Source organism: Perognathus longimembris, chromosome 2 (genome assembly GCF_023159225.1).
Source record: "Perognathus longimembris pacificus isolate PPM17 chromosome 2, ASM2315922v1, whole genome shotgun sequence".
In the NCBI taxonomy this organism is placed as follows: domain Eukaryota; kingdom Metazoa; phylum Chordata; class Mammalia; order Rodentia; family Heteromyidae; genus Perognathus; species Perognathus longimembris.
Window position 1 is genome coordinate 37,033,666 of NC_063162.1, and position 12,190 is coordinate 37,045,855.

The 12,190-nt window shown below is 36.2% G+C and overlaps 1 protein-coding gene across 1 annotated transcript in view; it reads left to right on the plus strand.

The window, feature by feature from the left end:
• Positions 1–12,190, plus strand: part of Ube2d1 (ubiquitin conjugating enzyme E2 D1) — a 31,214-nt gene that overhangs the window by 17,795 nt on the left and 1,229 nt on the right. The window contains exons 2-6 of the mRNA XM_048338803.1: positions 5,402–5,465; positions 5,558–5,589; positions 7,895–7,972; positions 9,032–9,137; positions 11,850–11,943. Of these exons, the coding sequence (XP_048194760.1) occupies positions 5,402–5,465; positions 5,558–5,589; positions 7,895–7,972; positions 9,032–9,137; positions 11,850–11,943 (374 nt within the window). The remainder of the gene's footprint in view (positions 1–5,401; positions 5,466–5,557; positions 5,590–7,894; positions 7,973–9,031; positions 9,138–11,849; positions 11,944–12,190) is intronic.

The window sequence follows — 12,190 nt, forward strand, 5'->3', positions numbered from 1 at the left end:
CCACTAGGCCATATTCCGAGCTCCCCTGAGAAACTCTTATCTCCAATTAATCACTCAAAACCTGGAAATGGTGCTATGGCTCAATTGGTAGAGTGCTAGCCTTGAGCACAGAGACCCTCAGAGATAGGGCCCAGGCCCGAAGTTCAAACCCCATAACTGACAAAAAAACAAAAACAAACTATTCTTTTAGAAGATTATTCGGAGGTATAGAATATTGGGAAGCAGTCATATAGGACAAAACGAAACCCTTAGGAATAAAAAATAATACATTAAGTTTTGGGATATGAATAAAAAGCTTTACTTTATATTGGTTTTGAAATAACTTTCTAGTAGACATAGAAGTTGCAAAAATAATATAGAAAGCTGTCACATAACCTTCATTTGGCATCCCCTTATGTTCATGACTTATGTACCAATAGTAACAGTGAACAAAATGTGGAAACTGCTGGAAGTGCAGCAAACGAACATCTGCCTAAGAAGCACAAGGCACCAAGTTTAAAATCTAAATACTGTTTTATAAAAAATGAGGAAAGTAACTTTTGCATAGAGTGATTAACTAAACTACAGAGTTACCTCAGATTTCACCAGTTTTCTCACTAATGTCTCATTCCTCTTAATGGCTGTCCAACATTTTGTAATACAGCTGTTTTATCTTATGAAACTTCTCTTACTGATACACTATTTTTCTCATACTTACACAACCTGATGCACTAAACAGTCTTATGCATGTGTTTTTGTTACCTGTGCAGTTATTAATATAAGGTAAAATGGTAGGGTCTATGACCATATGTATTTTCTCCTTCCACTGTTCTTACCAAATTTCCCTCCAGAACTCAACTTAAGACTCCTTTCAACAGTGACTGGCATTTGTATTCCCAGTAAAGCTATGGATAGCAGTATTCAACAATGGTTTGGTTTGATGATCTGCATGGGTGTGTACATTGGGCTATTTCCTTTCCACACGTTTGTTTTTATAGTACACACATGCAGCTACATTACTTGACAAAATAAGTATGATTTTGAATGTTTTGTTCATGAAAACTACTAATTCAGTGTGCTATGAAAGCATGGCCATAGAGCTAACTCAGAAAAAGCCCCAGGGGTGCAGGACACTGTTACTAGGGTGCAGCCTACATTTCAGGGTCTGGTGTTAATAGTCAAAGGCAGAGTTGCAGAAGTAAGAGTCTCTTCTTCAGAGACTGACATTAGCAGTGAAGAATGTGGAGTTAAGCCTGAATACTGTGAGAATCCAGGGTTCTTAAGCTGCAGCATTCAGTGTCCTTGCTTATAAGGGGAAAGGAGCAAAGGAAGAAACTGCTAATCCTAGCAGAGCCTTATGGAATAACTAAAGAATCACTGAAGTATTTCTTAAAATCAAGTATGTAGTTCCAAATGCTGGACATGGATGCTGGAAGTAGACAAATAGGAGTTCCAGTTTCAGCAGAGAAAGCCTAAATTCAGATAATAAGGTCGTGTGAGGGAAAGAGTAAATAAATGGCACTCTGATGGCATGTATACACCAAAGCTTTGGTCACATTTCCAAAAATTAATAGGGCATCTTTCTGGCCATAGGGATGAACAGAGGGATAGCACTTTGGAAATTTGTGTCCTCTGGAAGTAGCTAGATATGTTAAGTTTCCTTACCAAAGCATTATTGCAATTATTAAGAGTAAGCACTAGTCAGTGTGATTATGAAGGAAGTTTGATGTTCAGCTCTTTCCTATAGCTGGTCAACATAGACACATAAAGTACTTTCCCTATAGTAGTTCACCTATGTGTTTTCTCTCTTTTCCTAAATCTTACTTCTTACTTAATTTCTTCTAAAGAGGAGATAGACTGACGATAGTTTAAGAAATGGAAAAAACAGGGCTGGGGATATAGCCTAGTGGCAAGAGTGCCTGCCTCGGATACACGAGGCCCTAGGTTCGATTCCCCAGCACCACATATACAGAAAACGGCCAGAAGCGGCGCTGTGGCTCAAGTGGCAGAGTGCTAGCCTTGAGCGGGAAGAAGCCAGGGACAGTGCTCAGGCCCTGAGTCCAAGGCCCAGGACTGGCCAAAAAAAAAAAAAAAGAAATGGAAAAAACAAGATAACTTTTGATTTTCGTATAATACTGTCAAGGGGTTTGAAGAACAGCCTGACATTTGAAATTTGGTTATGATCAGAGGCTTTTCTAACTAAAATACAGTTTTCGGTTTTCTTATAAACAAACCAAATTAATTTGTATATATTTCTGTGTATAAATAAGTTATTCATGTAGACGGTGTAAAATACAGTCATGTAAATAATTGACAGATTTTTTTTTTAAACCACAGCTCAGGACTGTTCTTATTTTTCCCTGATTATTTGGTATTCCAGTTAAAGACAAAGAAGTACCACTTATATTATTATTTAGAGGACTCAATATGATTGACTTCAGAGGCAGCCTTCTAAAAGCCCAAATTTGAAAAGTGTTAAGGCATAGTCATTGTAAAATGGGGTTATGATTTGAGAAGTACTCCTTTCCCAGTCCTTTGAGCTATTTAAATCATCATTATTTTACTACTAGAGAATTATTAATAATTCTTTTTTACTTAACATTTATTTGAACGCTCACTGTATGCTAGAGACCATGGCACGCTCTTGATGTGCAACATTTCACTTGATTATCTTGGAAAAAAATTAATGAAGGTAGGTAGTAAGGCCACTTTGCATGGCAGGAAACAACTTTGGTGAAAAAATATATATATATACACACATACATATATACATATATGTTTCCCTCAAGGCCATGAGGTGAGTGGTAGCACCAGACTTACTAGACTAGAACTTGAAAGCCTTGCTTTTAAACCACTGTAGCTAACTTGAAGAGTGAAATTTCTCTCTCTCTTTTTTTTGTGGCACATCTGAATGCATAGGAATTTCAAATCTATTCCAACAGTTTCATTTCCAAGCCTTGTATTGCTTTGCTGTTTATTGGAGGACACCAAAAATATTGCATAGTTAAAGGAGATTTTAGGTTTTGAAGGAAGGATGTTTTAACATTTATTTATTTAGTGCTGGTACTGGAGCTTGAACCCAGGGCCTGAATGCTGTCCCTTAGGGTTTTCACTCAAGGATTATGCTCTACCACTTGAATCAGCTGCATACTTTGTGGTTTTTGTCCATTAATTGGAGATAAGAGTCTCATGAGCACTGCTGCCAGGTTGACTTTGAACTGTGATCTTCAGATCTCAGTTTCCTGAGTAGCTAGGATTACAGGCGTGAGCTACTAGCACCCAGTTACTTCCTCCCTCTCTCCCTCTTTCTCCCTCCCTCCCTCCCTTCCTTTTCTCCTCCTCCTCTCACTCCATCCTTGAAGAGTGAAATCTCTTATTGCTTAGTATATACAATGTTACTATTCTCTGCTAGTAACTGTGTGCATTAAAAAGAGAAACACAGCACCAACTATTAAGAGGCACAAAAAGAAAATGAAATACTGAGATAGGTCAAGAAAAAGCTTGCACTTGCTAACTATATAGCTCGTGTCTCTCATTCTTTGGAAAGCCTCTCCTATCTCATCCTCTTCTTTGACTGTCCCTATTTGAGGATTGAACTTAGGGCAAAGTCTGGACACATAATTAGTAGTGTCTTAAAATTAACTGGCAGCATTTTTCTTTAATTGCTGGTATATAAAGTCAGGGTGTGGTTTATACCTGATGACATCTTTGATTTGGTGAAATGCAGTCTTTATTTGTATCTTCCCACGAAAATATTTACACCCTTCCCATGGTTTTAAATACCAGGTTATATATAATAATTTTCTGATTTGGGGCCATGCCCTCTTATAAGCTCCAGGCTTGTATGTCAAAGTTTTTTTCTTGCCATCACAGGAATCATAGATTGAGCATGTTTGCTTCTACAAGCTTCCATCTCAGTCTGACTCTTCATGTACATTTATCAAGCTACAGTGTGAGCAGTTGGGGGCTCTGGATTAAATCCCATTTCCATCTGATTGTACAGTGTCACAGGTGCTGGAAATGGAGTGTGTTTCCTTTATGCTTCACCTATAAAATGGGAGCATAATAACACCCTCCTCTGAGGATTGTTGGGACGATTAAGACATTGAGAAACAGTAGCTGTCACTAATCTTCATTATACTTTGAGGTGGCCCTTCCTTACTCTGTACATGTAATTCATCATCAGGTCCCACAATAGGTATGCCCGTCAAAATGTCCCGAGCCCACCACCTTTCCTCTCCTTGCTGCCTCTCCAGGCTGAGCCCTCATTTGTCATACCTAAAGTAACTAATCTGTACCTTGTCATTTTTTCCCCCGTCCTTTAAGGCCAGAACCATCCTTTAAATCAGAGCATGTCACTTCTTAAAACCTATCTTGGCACATTTGGTATAGCATCCCAAATTCTTAATAGGCTGTGGATTGTTCTGTTTTCTGCCTGCCCTCTAATCTGTCTTTGCAAGCTTGTCTTCTATCACTCCATCTCCCATTGTCACTCATTTTCCCCAAACTCACTTCTTTCCTCCCTTGGATTTCACCTTCAATGTCACTTCCTCAGAGACCTTCCTATATCTTTCAAACAGAATTTTCTCTAGTTACAGTCTTTTTTCCTTCTTTTTTTTTCTTCTTTGCAGTGCTGGTGATCAAACACATTCTAGGCAAGTATTGTATCCCTAAGCTACATTCTCCAACCCAGTTATAGTCTTTTCCATTGCATTTATACTTATGTGGGGATGTTTAATTGCTTTCCATCTAAGGCTGAGGGAAACGAAAGTGACTTCCACAAAGATGTAGGTAGAGCTAGGTATGTTAAAACTGGAAATTTGAGCTAGATCTTGCCAACCTGAATGATCTTTACTCTGTTGCCTTGGGAATGGGAAAAATCAGAATTGATAATCTTCAAACTGTGACTTGTGCTCTCCTTTCTACTTTCCATTCAAGTAGTTACTTACATCTCCATCTTTCTGAGCCTTCACTCCCCTTCATTAGATTGCAACCTATTAGAAGTAGAATCAGGGGTTTTGGTCCTAGGGATTACACCCAGTTCCTCACTCATGAACTACTCCTTGGAGCAAGAACCTATATTATTATTATTATCACTATTATTATTATGTATATTGTCCACCTAGCATATATGTAAATGAACTTAGATATAGTAGCTACTAATGAAACATTTTTTTATTAGGAATATTAACGAAAAATGATTATCATCTGCTTACTCCTTTGAGATGTTTGAGACATCTCATAAGGGAATTTAATGTCAACTCCCATACTCTTCTGCCAATCAGTGGCAAAATACATTTTGGTTTCCTATCTTGAAAACAAGCATGCTAAAGTGAATAGTATATGTTTTATTGGACTTTTACATCTGTTTCATTGGAGGGGAAAGAAGGAATTAACATTAAGTATTTTTGCTTTCCTTCAGGAATTAAGTGATCTACAACGTGATCCACCTGCTCACTGCTCAGCTGGCCCCGTGGGAGATGACTGTAAGCTTTGCTCTGTTGTGCAGTTGTGCTACCATTAAAAATATAGGATATAACATCTGTAAATGACTCCAAAACTCCTTTGTTTGTTACAGTGTTCCACTGGCAAGCAACTATTATGGGGCCTGTAAGTATGATTCATATATATGAAATTAACCCTTGTAGCCATTCTTCTTCTTTTTTTTGCCTTTTCACCTTTGATCTGATGATTGTGACTAAGGTTGAATATTCTTACATCCTGAATTATTACCCAGAAAGCAAAATATAACTAGGGGTTCATGATGATTTTTCTAAGCATTAGCATTGGTGTTAAGAATTATAGGGGTCACTCTGATGTTTTCCTTTTCCAGGTCTTTCATGACTACGTAGTAATAGATTACTCACAATTTGCAACCATACTGGGTCTGCTTTATTTATTTTTTCAGACACAGTTGTTCATAACTAAACACAGTCATTTTCACATCCATAGTTTTCATAAGTTAGAAATACGTAACACAATAGTGGAATTCCTACAGGAAACAAACACCAATGTACACAAGCTTCTCATTGTTCTGTCCTATAAAAAAGAACTGACAAATAGTGTAATGCATCTATTTTTGCCACCTTTTGAATTTTCTTTTAATTTTGTTGCATTGCTTTAGACTCCAAATTACCTATGTTTAAAAACTGATACTATCACCACCACTAGCACTATTTCTTTCTATATCTAAGAAGCAATTAGGACTTGAAATAGGCTATTTTTTTCACTGAGCTATAGTCTGATGGCATTAGAATGGGCACTCTGCTCAAATCAGCTTTCTAGGTGAGGGATTGTTGAGCATATGTTAGTTACATGTTTTCATGGACACTGTCCTCTTTCCCATCCCTTGAAGGAGTTTTATGTAATCAGTTATGGAGTTTTAGTTATATAGCTTTGTGTTAACTTAAAACAATAAAAAGAAAGGATCCTGGGAAAACTGTATTGGATTTATTTTTTTATTTTTTTTTTTGGTACTTTAAGGAACTTTTTTTTTTTTTTTTTTTTTGCCAGTCCTGGGGCTTGGACTCAGAGCCTGAACACTGTCCCTGGCTTCTTTTTGCTCAAGGCTAGCACTCTGCCACTTGAGCCACAGCACCACTTCTGGCCATTTTCTGTATATGTGGTGCTGGGGAATCGAACCCAGGGCCTCTTGTATATGAGGCAGGCACTCTTGCCACTAGGCCATATCCCCAACCCCTGTATTGGATTTTTATATTAAAGGATGAAAATACAATATGTTTATATAACCATTTTTAATAAGAATCTAGCTATTTCTGTTTATTTTTATTACTTTACTAAGAACTCTCAAAGGCTATCACTTAAAGGCCCGCCTTACCATTTGAGTAGTAGCCCTCCAAATATTTCCTAGCGAATGATTACAATGATGTTATTGATACTCCCTTATTTTAAGTAATTTTAACATGCATTCCATAATACTCTGTAGTGTCATTTGAATGTTTAAGTAAGTGATATGTGTTATTATAATTCACTTACATTGTTTTAGCATCCCTTATAAATTGTTGGTGACCTGGAATTAAACAATACATGTAGTAAGAATAATAATGTGGGGTAGTCCTATAATACATGAGCAGAAACTTAAGGAAGTAATAAGGCTTGCATTTATTACCAAAATGTTGGTATAACATGATGCATTTAATTTAATATAAAGAAGGTAATATTGAATTTTAGGTATATTTAGCTATCATTTTTGTTGTTTTTGTATCTTTTCTTTTTTGCTTATTTTGGTCTAAATACTTTCTACTGGCCATTTTAAAATGTGACAAGATTTAAATTTCTCTTGTAAGTTCCTAATGTGATAAACTATGACTATTGCATATATTTAGTTTGTGTGTTAGACATTTTTTCATTTTCTGCATGATTTTGTAAGTGGTTACTAAAAGAAGATCTGAGAGATAAATTTTCTGATACCAGGCATATCTTTTAGCAACCCGGGTTTCTCACTCTTAAGAGAACTTAAGTTTTATAAGTAAAAAATACTAGCTCTAATCCCATTCCCCTTTCTTTGTATAATTGGTTACTTCTACAGAAAACTAACTTTTCTTCTGGTAACCTTCATGTGCAGACTGATCTTTCATAGTCTGTACTCATGAAAAGTTTTGTTAGGGTAAGTCACATTACTCTATGTATCTGATATTGTGTGGTTTAAAACTTGCTATGTTGGCACAATTCCTGGGTATGCTCTTTTCCACAAAGGGAAGCAGTTCTCAAGGTAATGAATTATTTGATCTTATGATATGGTGATTGCATTTTTTTGCAAACGGATAATATTTGATATAGGCATTTAAAGTATGATGGACTATTGTTCATGCTGGTAACGTTGTGGGAAAACATCTTAAGCACTACAGAAATACAGTGTAATGAAACATTGATGCTTACTGTTTTGTAATTTCAGCCTGATAGCGCATATCAAGGTGGAGTCTTCTTTCTCACTGTACATTTTCCGACAGATTATCCTTTTAAACCACCAAAGGTATTTTTATTCCTGTGATTGATGTGACTCATGTCAGAGATTTTACTTTTTCCAAAGATGGTTTCATGATGTTGGACACTAAGGGTAGGTTAGCATGCTCAAACTTTTGTAAAAGGACCAAATCTAAATGGTGCATTATCTCTATATAAAAAATGAATATATATATATATATATATATATATAGCTTAGGCTACAAATTACATTGTGTGAGTTTCTTTCCCTCCTTTATTAGCTGTGTGTTTGTGGGGAAGTTTTTATAGTGAAGAATGAGACTTTTTTTTATTCATGACATCATCTTTCCAAAATTGACCTTTTTTCATCTCTTTCTCTTTTAAAAATATTCAGTGAATATTGTATGAGTACTGTCATGCTCTGCTCAATGGGGAAACAAAAGTGAATATGGCATAGTCCCTTCATATAGTGGCAAAGGAGATAATGTTTTTATTTATTAGATCTAACTTAGTTGAGAATCGAGAGAGGGGACAAATGATTGGGGGGTTGTGAATGGATCTGTCACTGAGGAAATAGTTGTTTTAGATTTTTAAAAACACCTGCTTCAAGTCAAATGTATGATATGCATACAGCAACTCTTGAGAGGAAGATTTGGGTTCTCCGTATTTTTCTTAGGACAGATACAAGCTGAAGCCTTTCATCTTTGCCCTGGAGCAGAGTTAGCAACCCTCTTGATAGAGTTAAGTGGCACTTCAGGCACTAGTTCATCACTTTAGGAAAAGGATTACTTGTGAGGTAAGATGAAACTCAGCTTAATTAGTTTAGGTCCTACCTAACCAATCAGTCATACCAGCTACCACAGACTTAACTTATTACACTCTCCAAAATACTTCTCAAATCCTTGGGGAGGAAAAATAGGGAAACTGAGTTATTTGCTTTCCAATCCTCAGTAGCTAGAATTACACGAAGGCTAAACTAGATGCTCATGCAATGGGATGGAATGCAATTTCTCCTCTAAGACCAGGTCATGTTGAAGGTATTTGGGAACTCAAAGCATGTTGATTCTGTTTTGTTCATGTGGTTTGTTGTTTTTTGTTTTGTGTCTAGATTGCTTTCACAACAAAAATTTACCATCCCAATATAAACAGTAATGGGAGCATTTGTCTTGACATCCTGAGATCTCAGTGGTCACCAGCCTTGACTGTATCAAAAGGTAATTTCATTATATCTGATTTAAGGCAAATGATGACAATGAAACAGGAAAACTATAATACAAGTGTCTAGGCACTAGAGGTAAGATAAAGTCAATTATGTTTTCTCCTGTTGTGTTTTTGCTTTGATGTTACATCTCTATGACTTTGGTTTATAGCAGCTAAGTACTGTGGTGTGTGGAGTATGGAGGGGCAAATCTAAAAAGTGAAATAAGAAGAGACTTAGAATATTAGAGCAAGAAATGTGAGGATAGGTCTATGGACATTTATTCCTTTAGCTTGAATTTTGTCGTTTTTTTTTTCTTTCTTTCTTTAGCAGAGACTTAAGTTAGTAATAAGATGTGGGGGCCATTTGTCCTATTCATGAAACTGAGCAGTTGACAGTAAAAAGTTAATCTTTAAAGCAGTGTGGCTTCACCCAGAAAAAAGTAACAGGTTTAACAGAACTAATAGTAACTGAATACATACTTTAAAAATAATCAGAATTACTTCACACGTTACAGTAATGCAGTACAGACAGTGTCTTAGGGTAAACATTGAGTAATCATCAGCATCATTAAGATGCTATGAGATCCTTGCTGATTCTCCACTTTCACAGGTATAGAGCACCGTTCTTTGCTAAACTGTCAGTCATTGTAAGCCAATGTTGTTCTTTTAGCCAATTGACTGTACAAATACTCTTTGTATCTTGTTCCTCTCCACTACATTTTCCTTTGTCTGGTGGCAGGGGTGGGGACGAGAGTATTGGAGTTTGAACTCAGCCTCACACTTATGGTGCTGGGAGATCTAACCCTGGAGCCTCACCTCTAGCTCATGCATTAATTTGTTCGTTTATTTATTTATAGTGTTACTAGGTTTTAAACTCAGGACCTTGCACTTGCTAGGCAGGTACTCTATAACTTGAGCCAAGCCTCCAGCCCTGCCATTGTTTTTATTGAAGATATTTATGGATAAATCTCTCATTTCTTAATTTTTAAAATAAGTGCTACCCAGGATATAAAGCTTGTTTGTGAAAGGGATAAAATTTGTAGGAAGCAAGATCCAACAGCCATAACGGTTTCAAATATTAGGTAAACAAAAGGCCTTCACATCCATTATTCATGACTGGTAGTTTTCCTTAAGTGCAGTGCTTATCAAAAAATGTTCATGAGTTCTAGTATCCTTTTCTAGAAGATGAACCTCTCATGTGTAGAATCAAGAAAAGCAATCTTTGTATGTCAGATGTTATTCAAATTACTTACTATGCTCTTTCCTGGAATGGTGTTAGAAAATGAGTGTCATTTGGCATAAGCAGCTAAGTCCTTATCTCTTAAAAAGCAATGGCAGATGGCCAGATGCTAAGTACTTCAGATATTTGTAGCTTTTTATAAAATATAATTAGTATTGTTGGCTTCTAGAAGCTGTCCTTTGAGAATTCAGCTAGCCTGTTTCTTCTAGGTAAAATAGGGTTATAATGGTTGTGCTGTGGAGAGTCACTATGCACCTGGTGTATACCTAGCCCTTGGGTAAAGGATTATTGTTACTTTTCTTTTCTTGTCTGAAAGCATTTTGTTTGCAGGCATGGTGATGACAACCAGGGCAAGTGGCTCCTGGAAGCAGGAGTGGGAAGAGGAGGAACTTTACTCATGAGTTTTGTGAGGTTGCTCCACACCTCCCTTACATAGCCGCACACTTTTCACTTTTCTATATTCTAAATATAGTAAGACATTACAATTCAATAAAGTAAAAACAGCTTTATATCATGTGTAATCTGGAAACACTGAAGATATAAGCAAGCCTGGAGAACCTACTCTTTTGCCTTAAAAAATACAAGGCTTGATGTTTTATTGGGCAGGTAGATGATGAAGAAGATAAATGTTATATTTTCTTTTTTTCCTTACTACTTTTTCATGAGTCCACTCTGCTCTCATCGTTAGACTGGAGAGTGCAGGAAAAGGAATGACATATGAGAGGGGAGGGTGGAAATGGGATGTTGCTCTTCAACTTCCATGTAGAGCCTCAGAAGTGGATCAGATTCCCGATTTCCTTGTATTTCAGACACTTAGATGGTGTGTGTATATGTGTGTTGCATTTTTGAATCAGGGCCTTGCCTAGCACACACACACACACACACACACACACACACACCTTAATATTGGAAAAATAAGAACATAGCCTCATAAAGTGAGCAGTTTACATGTTTGTAGATGCATTTAATACAAATAAAGTACATGGACTGAACATCTTTCTTCATTGTAGACAGTCTCTCTCACAAAACCAGAGGAAATGATGCATAAGCACAGTGTCTATGCCATTCGAGATTATTTGATTGCTTTATTTGATTGATTTGAGTGTTTGTTCACAGCTATTTGGAGTATCATATTTTGTAAGCAAATAGAAATTCAAATAAAATGTAAAATTTCACAAAACAATAATACTTTCATAGTATGCATTTGTATGGTTATTTTATCAATTCAATAGTTAATATTTACTACCTGCCAAAGTATACAATATAATTTGATGTGTGATTTGTATTTTCTTTGCAGGACTGAGGATTAAATTTAGGGCCTTGTGCATGCTAGATAAGCACTCAACCACTGAGTTCTATCCCCAAATCCTGATGTATTCATTTTGTTTTCTTTATTCAGTTACTACATTTAGTAAAATTAATTTGTGTGCAACTCTTGTAAAGCAGAAAGGCCATTCTCTAATAAAATGTTTTCTTTTAAATCTAGTTTTATTATCCATATGTTCTCTACTTTGTGATCCTAATCCAGATGACCCCTTAGTACCAGATATTGCACAAATCTATAAATCAGACAAAGAAAAGTAAGTGTTTACTTATTTTCATTTGAATGCATGTCTATATAGGAAAAACATGAGAATGATCAGTGTATTTGAAGTATACTATCAGTACATTTAATTATGTTTATATTATATGTATATTTCAATGAAGTAAACTCTTAGTAGTCTTTTTACACACACAAAAGAAGCATTCCTTCCTATTTACTGTTTAATAATAATGCATGTTCTCTGCACAATAACTATATAATTTCAGGCAGTAAATTAGAAGTGA